This window comes from Vanellus vanellus (assembly GCF_965231255.1).
Source record: "Vanellus vanellus genome assembly, chromosome: 1".
Taxonomy (NCBI): domain Eukaryota; kingdom Metazoa; phylum Chordata; class Aves; order Charadriiformes; family Charadriidae; genus Vanellus; species Vanellus vanellus.
The window spans coordinates 183,657,874-183,672,031 of record NC_138905.1 but is presented as its reverse complement, the minus strand read 5'-3'; the positions used below and the strand labels follow the sequence as shown (position 1 = coordinate 183,672,031).

Sequence of the window (14,158 nt, the reverse complement as noted above, 5' to 3'; positions counted from 1 at the left end):
TAGGACAATCTCATTTTTTATAAAAATGAACAAAGAGCACCCACTCACTCTAAGATTGTTCAACGGATACTGTAAATGAATGAGACATTTATTTTTGTGCCAGCTCAACTACCAGTGTCGAGAAGATTTGCATATATTTTGGCAAGTGCACTACACAAGGTGGTAATAAAATAGGCCTTTTATATTTGAGTCTAATTTACTTTAGTTATACTCATTAAAAATGTATTTTCACGTGAAAGGGGTCTCAGTAAGGGATATTTTGAAAACAGCAACGTCACAGAAATGTTTGCTATATAGGCAGTATCAAGCATTTTTTCCACTGAGAAAAAGCATTTTTTTGAGAAGAAATTCCCAGGTTCTATGAATTTAAGATTCCTGATTTTGGTTTCTTTAATCACTGTTAGGCTTAACAGTGATTAGGCTTAAATATCATGCTTATTACTTGCTGCTACCAGCTATATGTTTTTTAAGCAACACAAACTACGGAATTTGGAAAAAAAAAAAAACCCTCACTCTGCATATTGTGCCACCTTCAGTGACAGTACCTACCCAAAGGCTACCCACAGGAAGACAAAAATAGGCTTTTATTCTATGAAGTATTATTCAGGGTAAAGTATCTTTCACAAGTAGTGATGCTGGTTTGGCTGAAGGTGTGAGTTCAAACCAGTTTTCTTTAAATGTGTAGAAAATTGTGTGAGCGAAATGCTTCATGAGCAGTACTTTGGCTCTAACAGGCTCATATTTTATTACGCATTAGGAATGTGCTTGAACTAAAAGAAAAAAACCAAAAAACCACAAACAAACAAACAAACAAAACAACCAAAAAAGCAACAAGAACGGCACATTTAAACTCAGTAAGCTTAATTAAACACGTTCAAGACTATGTATTTGTCAAACCTGAATAAAAGTATCTGCCCAGTGTCACATGAAAACACACAGAAGGATCAGGTTTATGGTTTTATTGTACTCCTTAAGTCTTGGGTTTGCTCCTGTTTAAATTGTCTTGAGAAGATATTGGACTGCTAATTCAAATAAGAGAAGAGCAATGAAAAGCTTTCTTTCAGTTACCTTGCCTCCTTACGGAAGAAAAAAATGCAGAGGATCTAGCTTCCCCACCACAGCAATACAGAGCATCTGTAATACTGAAGCCATTTCTGAAGAATTAATGTCATTTTCCTTCAGAGATAGTAAACAATGTCTCTTTGTGACAAATGCATTACAGGCATACACACCATTTTCATATTTTAATAATATGAAAATAAATGAAAAAAGGTGATTAACCACAAACCTTTGACAGGCTGAATTAATTTTTCATGACATGCAGCTATGAAACTGCATAAACAGAAAATATTCTAACCTAGAAAAAAAAAAAAAAAGAAGCTATTTCTTTTAGGTAGAATGGCACAATCTGGGCATTATGCTAATACTCTTACTTAGGCAAAGCAGAACCAATATCTATAAGAAGGTCTAACAACATTTCAATAGTCTCAAGGTGGAGTAATGTGCCAATCACAGACAGAAAAATCAAAAACTGCCTCAAATTGCATTCCCTACTTTTAAAACAGGTACCAGCTGCCACCCCACTTACATCAGCTGAAATACAATTGTCTTTGCCAGTAATTTCAATAAGTACAGCATAAACTCTCATTAATGATTCTCAAATGTACTGATTTTGGGAAGTATTATTACATGTCAGACAAGATACACAGCACCCAATAAAACATGCATTTCTTATAACTAAAATAATATTTAGCTTTATAATTAAAATTACAGGAGAGAGAGAGAGAGAGCATAAGTTATTATGAAAATATATAGCTTTAATTTGCAGACATATAAACACTTTTGGTACATTACAGACATATGATGCCAGAAATCAAAATAATCAGTTTTAAGCATAACACTAATTTATCTTGTTCACACAGAGAAATTTTATGTAATCATCATACAAAAGATAGTTCTCAGCTCTTAAAATGAAGCGAAAGTGATACATCACCAATAAACCTGCTGCTTTGTTGCAGAGGGTACAGCAAAGAATAAATTATCAAGAAAATATGCCACCAGTCTTACAAGTTAGATTTTGGATCTAATCCAAAACCAAAGCCAATGAAAAGGAGCCAGGAATGGTCGCCAAAAGTCAGAAACAAGATCTTTCACATGAAATACCAATCCAGAAAGGAGCAACAGTCAGAATAAACTAAGTCCTGTAATTCCTTAGAATACGAAGTGATTTTTGTTTTCATCTGGCTGATCAGATTCAGAAGTATCACATGAAAAAAAAACTATTACACAACCAAACTGATGGAGTACTACTGACAGATTGCTCAAAGTACAAAAAATATCACCACTTCTGTGACAACTAAAGATTTAGCCATTCCCTTGCTTCCTTGCATCTGGCATGTTTACGAGGATGAGCATGGGGTTCTGTCACTATTTGCTGTAGGAAATACTAAATATAATGTTTCCATAAAAATGACCAGCAGATTGCTGGAGCAAATGACAATGTGGGTGAAATCTGGAGCAAATGAAAGATGATATGTCACAACAGTTCAGATTCTCATTACAATATCTTGCATTCTTGCTCAACTGGAATTGCACTTCTTGTTAATGCCTTTTCTATCCTACTGTATAAGCTTTACTTGTGAGGTAATAAACATTCTCTTTTTTCTTTTATTACTAGTGCATTTTAATGTCTTTATTGTTTTAATTAGACATACATCGGGACAGACATTTCTTTTTTTTTTTTTTGTGGTTAAATGTCCGTCTGCCAATGCGTATTTTATATTAAAACCACGATATTTAAAATATACTCTGTGTTTATCCCATGGACAGTACCTCGAACAGTTCCCTGCTCAGGAGCATCTGATGCCCTCTTGTGGTTAAAAAGACTTTTAAAACTTGAGTTTAAAGAATCGTCTTACCTTCCCCTTTTTTATGATCACTGATCTTATTGATTTATGAAAGTTGCAAATGATGTCCATGTCTTTACAGACGGGGTGCTAGCTGTTAGTTACTAAGGTTTCATATAAAAGCTGTACACTGAATTTGAATTTAAAAAACTGTAAACAGCTATTTACAATTATAATATTATTAAGTTATAAATTAGCAGTCCTTCATTGCAACCTCTGTCAATACAACCCACGGCTAGGCATTTCAAAGGTGTCCAAGGTTTTTCAGATGTTGGATTTATCCACAAAGAAATGTCAAATGTTAGAAATCTCCATCGGTTTCTTCTCCAACATGTGCAGGTTAATTCTTCCATTTAATGGGATTTGTACTTCCAAGTTTTCATCTGCTCTGTGGTGCTTTTTCCCTTTTCTTAGACAGATGTAAATGCCCATCCCTGTTACTAAAGCAATTGAACCCAAGCTTATTATTGACAGAGCTACCAAGGTAGGCATGCAGGATGGTGACTCCATTTTTTTATGTGTCGGCTCTATTGATATTTGCGGCTGCTTTTCTTCTATACTGATATCAGGCTCCTTTCTTAACAAACTTTCAATGTAGCTCTCGTTGCTAACAGTGTCATTGACGAAAAGGTTCACCATGACAGTGGAATGGAGAGGTTCTGGATAGCCATGATCACTAACTTTTACAAGCAGCCGATAGAGGCCATAGTCATTTTGCATCAGTGACTCTTCCAAGGTGATATTGCCAGTTTTAGGGTCAATCCTAAATGATTCTGGTCGAGGGCCTCTTCTTCCTATGATGCTGTAAGCTATGACTGCATTCATGCCAGTGTCTTTATCGACAGCATAGACCTCAGTGATGGGAGAGCCAGGAAGGGTAGAAGGAAGGACCAACAAATAAGACATATTAGATTGAGGAAACAAGACCAAAGGGGGGTTGTCATTTATGTCCAGAAGAAGGATAGTTATTTTTGCAGTAGAAGACAGGGCAGGATCACCACCATCAACCGCTTCAATCCACAGAATGTAGGAGCTTTGCTGCTCCCTGTCCAGGGACACTTTAGCTCTCAAAACTCCTTTTCCAGTATCTATGACAAAAATATCGCTTCCATTCAGAACTGAAAGGGCAACCCATCCATTTTGCCCTGCATCAGCATCTGTGACACTTATAACTCCAATTTCACCAAAACCTGGAAAGTTTTCTGGCACAAAAAAGCTGAAATCTTTATTGATAAATCTTGGACTATTATCGTTTTTATCCAATACAGTGATGGTGACAGTTGCTATTGATTCTCTTGGAGGGAACCCAGAATCTACTGCTTTGACAGTGTATCTGTATTTCTCTTTTTCTTCTCTGTCCAATTGGGTGGAAACTGTAAGAACTCCTGTGGTTTTATCTAAAGAAAAATAGGAAGGGGCATCAGGCCCTAAAAAATAGGACACTTGCCCTCTTTCTCCGCTGTCAGCATCTGTGGCATGCAGTTTGGTCAAGAAAGCATTGGGAACATTGTTCTCCTCAATGGACAATTCTATCAGCTGTTGAGAGAAAACTGGCGAGTTGTCATTGTCATCCAGAACCTGTACTTTGACTATTTTGTTGACATGAAATCCTTCCGAGTTCCACGCAACTACAGAGATTTCATACAGCTGCTGTGTCTCATAGTCCAAAGGCTTTGTGGTCTCTAACAGGTATTCATTATTGTATGGCTTGTATGGTGAAAGTCTGAAAGGCCCATCACCATCCAAATAGCAATTGACTTTGTATTTTTCATCAGGGTCTTTGATGGTAAAAAATGCTATCGGTGTGTTGATAGGCTCCAGTTCCTTTAAGTACACCACCCCTTCCGCTTCATTAGCTATGAAACGAGGGACAACTTCTGGTGGCCTCATCATGACTTTGATGATGGTCACTAGCACTGTGATCACGGCAGGGATACAACCAGGACCGTTGCCCAATATGATCAGCCTGTGGAGCCTTGGAGTGTCCCCATCAACTTTACTGGAGAGTATGATGGCTCCTGTGCTTTCATCCAGATGGAACAAGTCTCTGGATGGCTGGGGGACCTTCTGGCTGTAGGAGTAGGTGATCTGGGCATTGGATCCGAGGTCCATGTCTACTGCGTGAACAGTGGCCACATGTGTCCCTAGACTGGAATTCCCATAAAGAGTGATGTTGAGCTGTGAGTCACTGAACTGGGGGCAGTTGTCATTGATGTCGCTGATGCCAATAGTGAGGGTGGCACTACCCACAAGCGGAGGAGTCCCCCCATCCTCAGCAATGATGACTGTGACATATTCTTCTCGTGTCTCCCTGTCCAGAGACCCCATGACAATCAGGTAGGGAGTCCTCTCCCCACTCTCATTCTCCTCCACATCCAGGGTGAAGACACCGTAGTTATCTCGTAGGCGGTAGGTTTGGACACCATTGGTCCCCACGTCAGGGTCAAGGGCAGGGTGCTCAATAGCCAGGCGGGTGTTCACAGGTGCATTCTCAGGCACCGAGAGGCGGATGTGGGGCACCGGGAAGCGGGGTGCATTGTCGTTGACATCCCGGATAGCAATTTTCACCTTCACCAGGCGGAAGTACTCCTGCGGCAGCACCAGCACATCCAACAGCAGCAGGCATGACTCGGATGAGGCGGAGGAGGAGGAGGAGACAGCAGCTGCTCCCCCAAAGACGGTGGCCCCACTGCTCTCCACGCACAGAGCTTCCCGGTCAATCTCCACGGCCGAGGTGTGCAGCTCACCAGAGCGGTTGTCCAGATGCACGTACTGTCCCCCCAAGCCACGGGAGGCCAGGGTGAAGGAGAGTGGGGGCTGGGGGGCCGCAGGGCGTTGCCCACTAGCCGTTGGCAACCGCAGGTCACGGGCCAGGCTACCAATGAGCACCCCAGCGGGCAGCCCCTCGTTGAGGCTGTAGAAGAGCTCGGTCGCACGACTGTAACTGGCAAAGCAGTTGAAAGGTCCAACGAAGAGCAGGAAGAGGAGCAAGTGCTGGGGAAAGAGAGGCACAGGGATGCAGGGAGGAGGTAGTGTTAGAGAAGGAGGGGAGCCAGGAGGCAGCCCCCCCCACTTTGCCCACTGCCTTCCCCACTGCCACTGCAAGCAGGGAGCGTGGCATCTGCAACATGAAGCCACCTTCCCTGTCCCCCCCCCATCTTCTGCCCCTAGTACAGCAGCTATTTCCAGGGCATCACCATCTGTACCAACCAGGCAACACCAGCTGCATTCCCCACAGCAAATACTCACTGCCAGGGATGGCTCAGGGGCACTCTGCCCCCCCACCAGCAGCAGCACTTGCCCCCCGACGTGCCATCTTCCCTCTTCTCACTCCCCACCCCCCAAAGCTTGCCCCCCTTCCTTCTCACCAGCATCACCCACCCTCCCTCCCGCAAGCACACCCCAAAGCTGGGGCATCCCCCTGCACACCCCCAAACATTTGCTCACCCTCTTTCCACAGCAGCGACGCGAAACACGTCCCCCACCCCACACCCGTCACCCCCCATCCCTCCCCCCCCCCCCCCCCCCCAGCATCGTCCCAAAGCCTGTCCCTCCCGCATGCCCACGGGCCCCGCGATGCAGCGAGGGAGCATCCCTCACCGCGCATCTTGCGCGGGTCCCAGCGCAGCCCCCGCACCGCCGCTGCGCTCCGGGCACCGTAGCCCGCGCGGGTCCCCGACCCCACCGCCCCCGCCCCCACCGGACCCCCGCGCCGTCCCCGCCGCGGTCCCCCTCCGGCTACCGGCTGACAAATAAGCGTTGAACCACAGGAGCCGCGGAGAGGTTACGCGGAGGAAGTTGGCCGCTTTGGCAAGCGCGTCCCCCCCAGCCGCTGAGGCTCCCCCAAAGTAACTTCGGGCACCGTCTCCACGGTGGGGCGGAGGGGGGAATTTCCTCCCTTCTCCCCTTTTTCACCACCCATTTCCCTTTTTCGCCGCTCTCCCCTACAAACCCGCGTCGACCGGAGCAGCAACAACAAGCAACATAAAAAAAAAAAACAAAAACAAACAACAAAACAAAACAAAACAACTTTTCACGGCTGCTCTGATCTGTGGAGATGGGAGGAAAAAAAAAAACAACCAAACACTAAACAACAAGCATATACATACGTATATGTGTATATATATTTTTTTGGGGGGTGTTGTTTGAGGTTTTTTTTTTCCCTGCGTGCGAAGTCGGGCTCGGGGGAAGAAGGGGGGGTGGGGGGTGGGGAAGGACGCGGCGCATCCCCTCCCGCCGCCCCAGCCCTCACCTGCAGGCTGCCGCGGGCGGTGGTGCTGCCGCCGCTGCCCGGGGGCCCCATGCCCGGTCGCCGCTGCCGCCGCCGCCGCCGCTGCCGGCTGCGCTCCAGCAGCCCGTCCGCTCCGCCGCCCGCCCGGCGCCTCTCCTCCCCGCCGCTGCCCATTCCCCCGCCGCCGCGCTGGTCTGTGCCCAGGACACTCCTCCTCCTCCTCCTCCTCCTCCTCCGCTCGGGAGGGAACCGCCACCGCCGCCGCCGCGGGGAGGGGAGGAGGGAGGCGGGGGGGGAGAGAGGGGGGGCTGAGCCAATAGTCACGGGCACGGCGGGGAGGGCGGCGGGGGGCGCGTCCGCCGAGGCTGCGGCAGCGCCGCGGGCAGGCGGGGACCGGGAATGGGGATGGGGATGCGGGGGGGAGGGGAAGGCGAGCGGTCCGCTGAGCGCATCGGCCCGTCGGAGTCGGGGTTTGTGTGTGTGTCTGTGTGTCTGTGTGTGTGAAGCACTAGGACCAAGGGAAGAAGATTGTCCCGCTGTACTCGGCACTGGTGAGGCCGCGCCTCGAATACCGTGGTCGGTTTTGGGCGCCTCACGACAGGAGAGACATCGAGGTGCTGGAGTGCGTCCAGAGAAGGGCAACGAAGCTGGTGAGGGGTCTGGAGAACAAGTCTTATGAGGAGCGGCTGAGGAAACTGGGGTTGTTTAGCCTGGAGAAAAGGGGGCTGAGGGGAGACCTTATCGCTCTTTACAACTACCTGAAAGGAGGTTGTACAGAGGTGGGGGTTGGTCACTTCTCCCAAGTAACAGGTGATAGGACAAGAGGAAATGGCCTCAAGTTGCACCAGGGGAGGTTTAAGATGGATGTTAGGAAAAAATTCTTCACTGAAATTTTTATCAAACATTGGAACAGGCAAGTGGTTCTATCACCATCCCTGGGGGTATTTAACAGACAGGTAGCCATGGTGCTTAGGTTCATGGTTTAGTGGTGGTTTTGGCAGTGTTAGGTTAATGTTTGGATTCGATGATCTTAACGGACCCTTCCAACCTTGACGATTCTATGATTCTATGACTCTAAGATACTCCCATCTGGAAACCGTCAGAAAAAAAAAAAAAAAAAAAAGAAGAAAAAAAACATGTTTTCCTTCCTCTGTGGAAAGATGTTGTGGTGTGGGTGTCAACGGGCAAAGCAAGAATTAAAAGCTGCTGTGGTTTAAGGAGCATTGCTGAGCCCTGATGAGCAGTAAGCAGCTTGTTTCTGCACAAAATGACAGTAATGCTTTGAGGAGTTCACAAGTGTTTGATTGGTGGAAGGTGCGTGTCCTGGCAAATGAGAGCACCAACTGCAATTTCCTGCTGGCTGGGAACCCAGAGGTCCCCTGCGGCAGAAAATGATGTGCTCTCATTTTATAGTCACCAGTCACTGTTGGCTTGGCTGTAAGACTGCCATAGAACTAGATGTGAAATTATCAGCGCTCAGGAAACTTTAGATAGCACAAGACCAATTATGCATTTCCTTAACATCTTGGACTATCAAAAGGGTAGCTAACTTGCCCTGTGTTCCTTACACTGTCTCTCTGAAAGATTTCAAGCAGAATTTGAGATGTCTGTCTTCAGCCTTAACATGTTTAACTGTGTGGGTGGATCTAAGCTGTTGCTGATGGTTCAGGTATTGGGACTCTGGTAGGCAGTTGCATTTGTCAAGCACAGTGGAGCTGCCCCTCACAAAGGTAAAGTTTGTACAGGAGACTGAACTGTCTAAATCACATGGTCTGAAGAGCACCTTGAACGTCTCCACGCTCCATGGCAAGCACAGCGTGAAGGCATTTGATGTCAGCTTACATACTAAAAACATGTAGGACAGCAAAAATTTTGCTTTCAGTTAAGACAGAAAACACACTTCCCTTTTCCTTCTATAGCTCCTTGAAGACAAACTTCATGACCAATCCAAAATGGAGAAACAAACAACAAAAAAAAGTGATTAGGATCCCAGTCCAAAAGCAGCCCTATGCCCAAGTCTTGGAACACTGCATCTTTCAAAAGCAAATCATAAGTGAAAAATACAGAGCATATTATTCAGTAACTCTTGGGATGTTCTTGGATGTTGTGAGGATCAGGGCAGTGGTACAAGCTGAATAGAATAGAATTAGAATAGAATAGAGTAGAACAGAATAGAAATTAAAACTTCCAAGACTGACTTCCTCCAGGGCTGTAAACAAATCATATTAATTCCTTTGTCATATATCCTCCATCCCTGAAATATAAATAGTGCAATACTGTTTCTCTGAATTAAGAGTTTTACCCCATTCTTGCTAAAGTCAGTGGCTGCAGAATCAGGCTCTGTTTCATTCAGTGGATCTCATTGAAACATACTATGATTTTAATATCCATTTCATCCCCCAAATGACATTAGCACCACAATAATCATATGTGACTTAAACAGTAAAGCATTAGGGTACTAACAAGATGCCTGGCTATATTTATTATTCATTAATCTCTAGGGTTTTGAAACCACTAAGTACTCAGTATGTACTGGCCTTATACATTGTTTATGTCTTTACCATTCAATTCTAGCACAAATAGAACAGGCAATACAGTATATACAGTTCAGAGCAAACATGTATAATTTAAGCAAGAAATCAAACTACCCAAGTCCTTTACTAAATTCTCATCCATGTGCACTATTCTGCAGATTGCTCAGTGTGAAAGGTGCCCATAAACTCGATCCTGTTTAAGTTAGTTTATCTGGACACGACAGATGCTTTTAGTTGACTCACATCTGCTCTAATTTTATTCATTTCAACAGAGAAATATTGACTCATTTGGTTTTCGGTCAGATTTTGACAGTGATTTATGTGAATTTCATAGACCGATTATAAACTTAGGTTTGGTGAATCAGTAGTTTTCTTGTGAATGAATCTGAAGTCCCTATCAAATTCTATCTTTAACTTTTTTTTTCCCCCTGAAGTCTCAGTTTACTTGCCTGTCCTCTTATCCTCTTGAAATTACTGACCTATTACTATGCCATTCTTCTTAACTGTCACAGCCACTGCATTTCCCTGAGGCCTCTGATAGGGCAGGTGATGCCTCTACTATTATAGTATTCAGGTTTTCATTAAGAATGAAATGGTGCACTTTATTTTATTAAACCACAGGTGTAACGGCAGAAATAAAAGTTTTCTGGAGCAGCTGGTACCTCTGTAATATTTTATTTTGTTAGACATCAGCAACATCTAATAAGTCTTAAAGACTCTTTAAAGACTAAAGTGTCCAATAAATCTCCTCCTTAAGGAGAAGTACTCCAGCGGTGTGTGTGATATAGGATGAGGGGTGGGAGAGAAGAAGCAGTGCAGAAGAGATTCAAAATTGGTACATTCATTTCTGGCATTTTTGGTGGGGGAGAGCCACTTCCAAAGTCCCAGGAAAACATTAACTGTTTTCATTATATTTCTATATTCAGTTATGTTTTCTGGGGAAAAAAATGTTAGTAGTTTATAAACCCAGTCCCATTTGATCACATTTAGCTAAATATATATTTTTAACTTGCATTTTACTATGTCGGATCTTATTATCACTGAATATATCCATTTATTGGGACTGCATCCAAGATTCCGGTTGCAATTAGTGAATTAAAAGGAACAAGTAGGAGCATTGCTGTGGGATTCCCGATTGCCTCAGGTAAGTTACAGAGCAGAAGACTGAGAACAAGTGACAAGCCATACAAGAAGTGTCATAGTTATTTATAAATACATTAAAAGAAGTACGTTATTGCTATGGTAAAATAGAGTATTTATTTGGCTTTATTAAGGTGAACATAGCAGTACCGATACTCAATTGAAATGCCTTGGTTTTGTGGGCGGTGTTCCAGTGGCAGATGAAACTGCTTCCAGATGAATCATTCAGGACCATCACTTTGGAAAGGGAATCTCAAATAATTTTTTTTTTTTTTTTTTTTTTTTTTTTGGCATGGCTGGTAATCCTGACCAAGTTTCATGAGAGATGGGGCTGCAGGTACGTGTTGTCTCCTCAGCCTAGCAGAGAGCTGTCCCTGTTATAGCCTGTGGTTCTGCTGAGGAAGGTTGTGGTGTGAGATTCCCCGTCAGTGAGATTCTACTGATTCAGCTGACAAACTTAATAATACTTTAGTCGGTGTGACCCTTCGAGCTGGGTGCTTTTCAGCGGGGAAGCAGTCAAACTGAGTGAGAGCACTGGTGTTAGTATTGATTCCTAGTCACAGTAAAACGCAGAAAGGCACAAGACTAACAGACTGCCACTTCTCTGAAGAGTTTAAACTGCAAGAGATACAGGGCAAGTAAAGGAGATCCTTTTAACTATTAGCGATACGAACTTTTTATTGCTTTGCAGCTCAGTAAGGAAAACACCTTCCGTCCTGAACCTCCTGTTCAGGATAGTGGATTACAGGGTGAGTGACTCTATGAATAGACAGTGACCTTGCCTGCAGAAGTGCTGAGCATGTGGTGCTCACGTTTGTACTGAAAGCTGCCATCATTCCATGTCACTGTAGATCAGACCTAGCGTGATCATCCCGTTCTCAGCACAGAGCAGGAGAGGGGTCTTGGCACTGCTTGCCCTTGTGGCACTGAAAGACAGTAAAACACTGTAGGTCCAGCTTGAACAAAGCAGCAGTGGAGCTGGAAGATGGATGACTCTTAGAGTTCAGTCATGCTTTTAAAGGGCTAGTCCTCTCAAGCTCTTGCAAGGTGAACCTGCAAGGTTCTGCTCAGCAGCCTTTCATGAACAAAACCCTGCTGCCTTCTGGACAAATTTACAAGAAAGTAGCTAACACGTGAAAGTGGTTTCTAAACTTAAGAAGAACTACTCCATGAGACAAAGCAATGTTTGATAGGAAGGCTGACAAAGGTGGATGAGATATTCCTGTCTACTTAGCTTAGCATCTATTGGGGACTTCTGTGTTGAAGTATCACAAATCTGAGGTGTTACAGACCGGCAGAGAAAAGAAACTCAGAAAAAAGCTTCCTCTGGTCTCTGAACCAACTGCATTTGATACATATGATCAACTTGTCCTCAAGTTCTTTTGAGTTTTCATAGAAATATGGTTGTGATATTTTGCATATTTCTCTATACATTTTGCTCATGTCTCTTTTTGTCTGGAAAAATGCCAACATATTCCAGCAGTGAGAAAGATTGCCTTCAATGTATTTATAGTCTGATCACAACTTTATTTTCAAATGAAAAACTAATTTAAAGCTTATTAACTAAGCACAATTTTTAAAGGTAAGTAGGAAGGAAGGATTTAACTCAGATTATATTCCAGCGTATCTTTTTTTACCAGTGTTTTTTACACGGCATTACACAGTGTATTAACATTTGCTTTCACTGAGTTCTTGTGTCAGGCTTAAAATAATAATGATACAACTTTTGTTTTGTACAAGCCAAAGCACAGGCTGAGGTACAGTACTAATGTGATACTGCTAAAAATTATTAATACCGTAAGTCTTTCATTACGGTCCTTATCACTTTAGTTCAGGGAGAGCATTCCAGCTTCTGCCAGCTCACTTTCTACATAATGCCTGCAAGTTATGAGAGTGTCATGAATATGTATGTATTTTTTAATCGACTTCTCATTGACATTAAGCCATGGCTTCTGAGCTGAAGTTACAACCTCTTGATGCCAGAGATCAGACCTGTGAGGAGCACGCTGCTCCCAGCCATGGAGCACAATGCATTGAAGGAGCGCTGTGATATGCTAGGTAGATATCAGATGCGGAGGCATGTGCCTGTTGGGCATGTAGCCATGTGGGCTACCGTGTGTGAGGTAGATCCTCTAAACCAACCAGCCACAGCCTGCAATCCCATTTCATTTTCTGAGGTGGAAATGGTTAGAGAGTGGATATAGTGAAGTAATGCGGACCATTTTTCCTGTGGCTGCTGCAGCTCCAGTAGTATTCCAGCTTCTCTTCTCTTAGTTCCTCTGGAACAGACATTCGTATATCTGTAACCCTGTCAGTTGACCTGCCTGGCTTTGCTCCGAAATACACACAAGATGTAGTTCACCTGAGGTCTTTGGCTACATAGAATGAACGGTTGCTTCCTTGACAATAAATTATTTGGACCTTTCCAGGGACCAGATTCTGTCATCTTCCCTCAGTCTATATTCAGTTACGAGTTCTTAATGAAGATGTTAGCTCTAATTCCCCAATATTAACTTATTTCTTGCTCACCAAACATTCTTAAAGAACCCCAAAAGCTTTTTGCTGAACACAGGATAATTGCTATGTGATCTGGGATTTGGGCCAAATTGCTTCTTTTATTAGGACAAGTGAATTGACGAACTCTCAGCGGGATTTGGAACATTTTTATGTCTGTGATGAAATGAAGATAGTGAAACCAAACAACTTAATGCGTAGTCAACTTTTTACATAATGGGAAAACATATTGGCTCTATGCTTCAGAAATCTTGCAGCCGATAGTGGCTTTATTGTTCATATTGTCGCTCTGATCACCCAGCTCCCTTCTGAGATAAGAGACAATAGTGTTTTCTCTGCAGAGGCCCTGGGTTCACTCGGCAGAGCTGAACAAACGGTGGCAGCCAAACCTACTCTGAGGTTCATCCAAACACAGATTTTCTTGAGTTTGTAAAAGCATTTGGTCTCATCAAAATCATACTTCTGTCTTGTTCAACTTTCATATGTAGTAAAAAGAGAGGATTACGCATTAGAAAGGGTGGGATTTGCTTGCTCTGACTTTGATATAGAAAATAATGTACCCAGTCTAGGCTTTTTTTTTTTTTTTTCCTCCCTGAGATACAGACATTTTCAAGGTATGTAACTAAAAGACATAGGTGTCTAAAACAAGAGAGACAAGTTGCTTTCTGGATGAGCCTGTTTGTCTCCAAACTAAAAATAGCGTGAATAGCTCAGATACAGATGTTTAAATTTTATCTGTTTAAAGGTGGATTACAGAGAACATGCTGAATGTGTAGCCGCAACAGCTACATTGCAGATGGGACTTTAAACCATACTTTAAACATAATTAGCAA

General features: G+C 43.7%; 1 protein-coding gene across 1 annotated transcript; it reads right to left on the bottom strand.

The window, feature by feature from the left end:
• Positions 1–2,794: 2,794 nt before the first annotated feature.
• PCDH20 (protocadherin 20) lies at positions 2,795–7,209 on the bottom strand (the record flags this gene model as incomplete). The annotated part of the gene is made up of 2 exons (XM_082480302.1): positions 2,795–5,900; positions 7,159–7,209. 2 exons carry the CDS (start codon positions 7,207–7,209, stop codon positions 3,201–3,203), a joined length of 2,751 nt encoding a protein of 916 aa, XP_082336428.1. The 3' UTR covers positions 2,795–3,200.
• Positions 7,210–14,158: the final 6,949 nt, after the last annotated feature.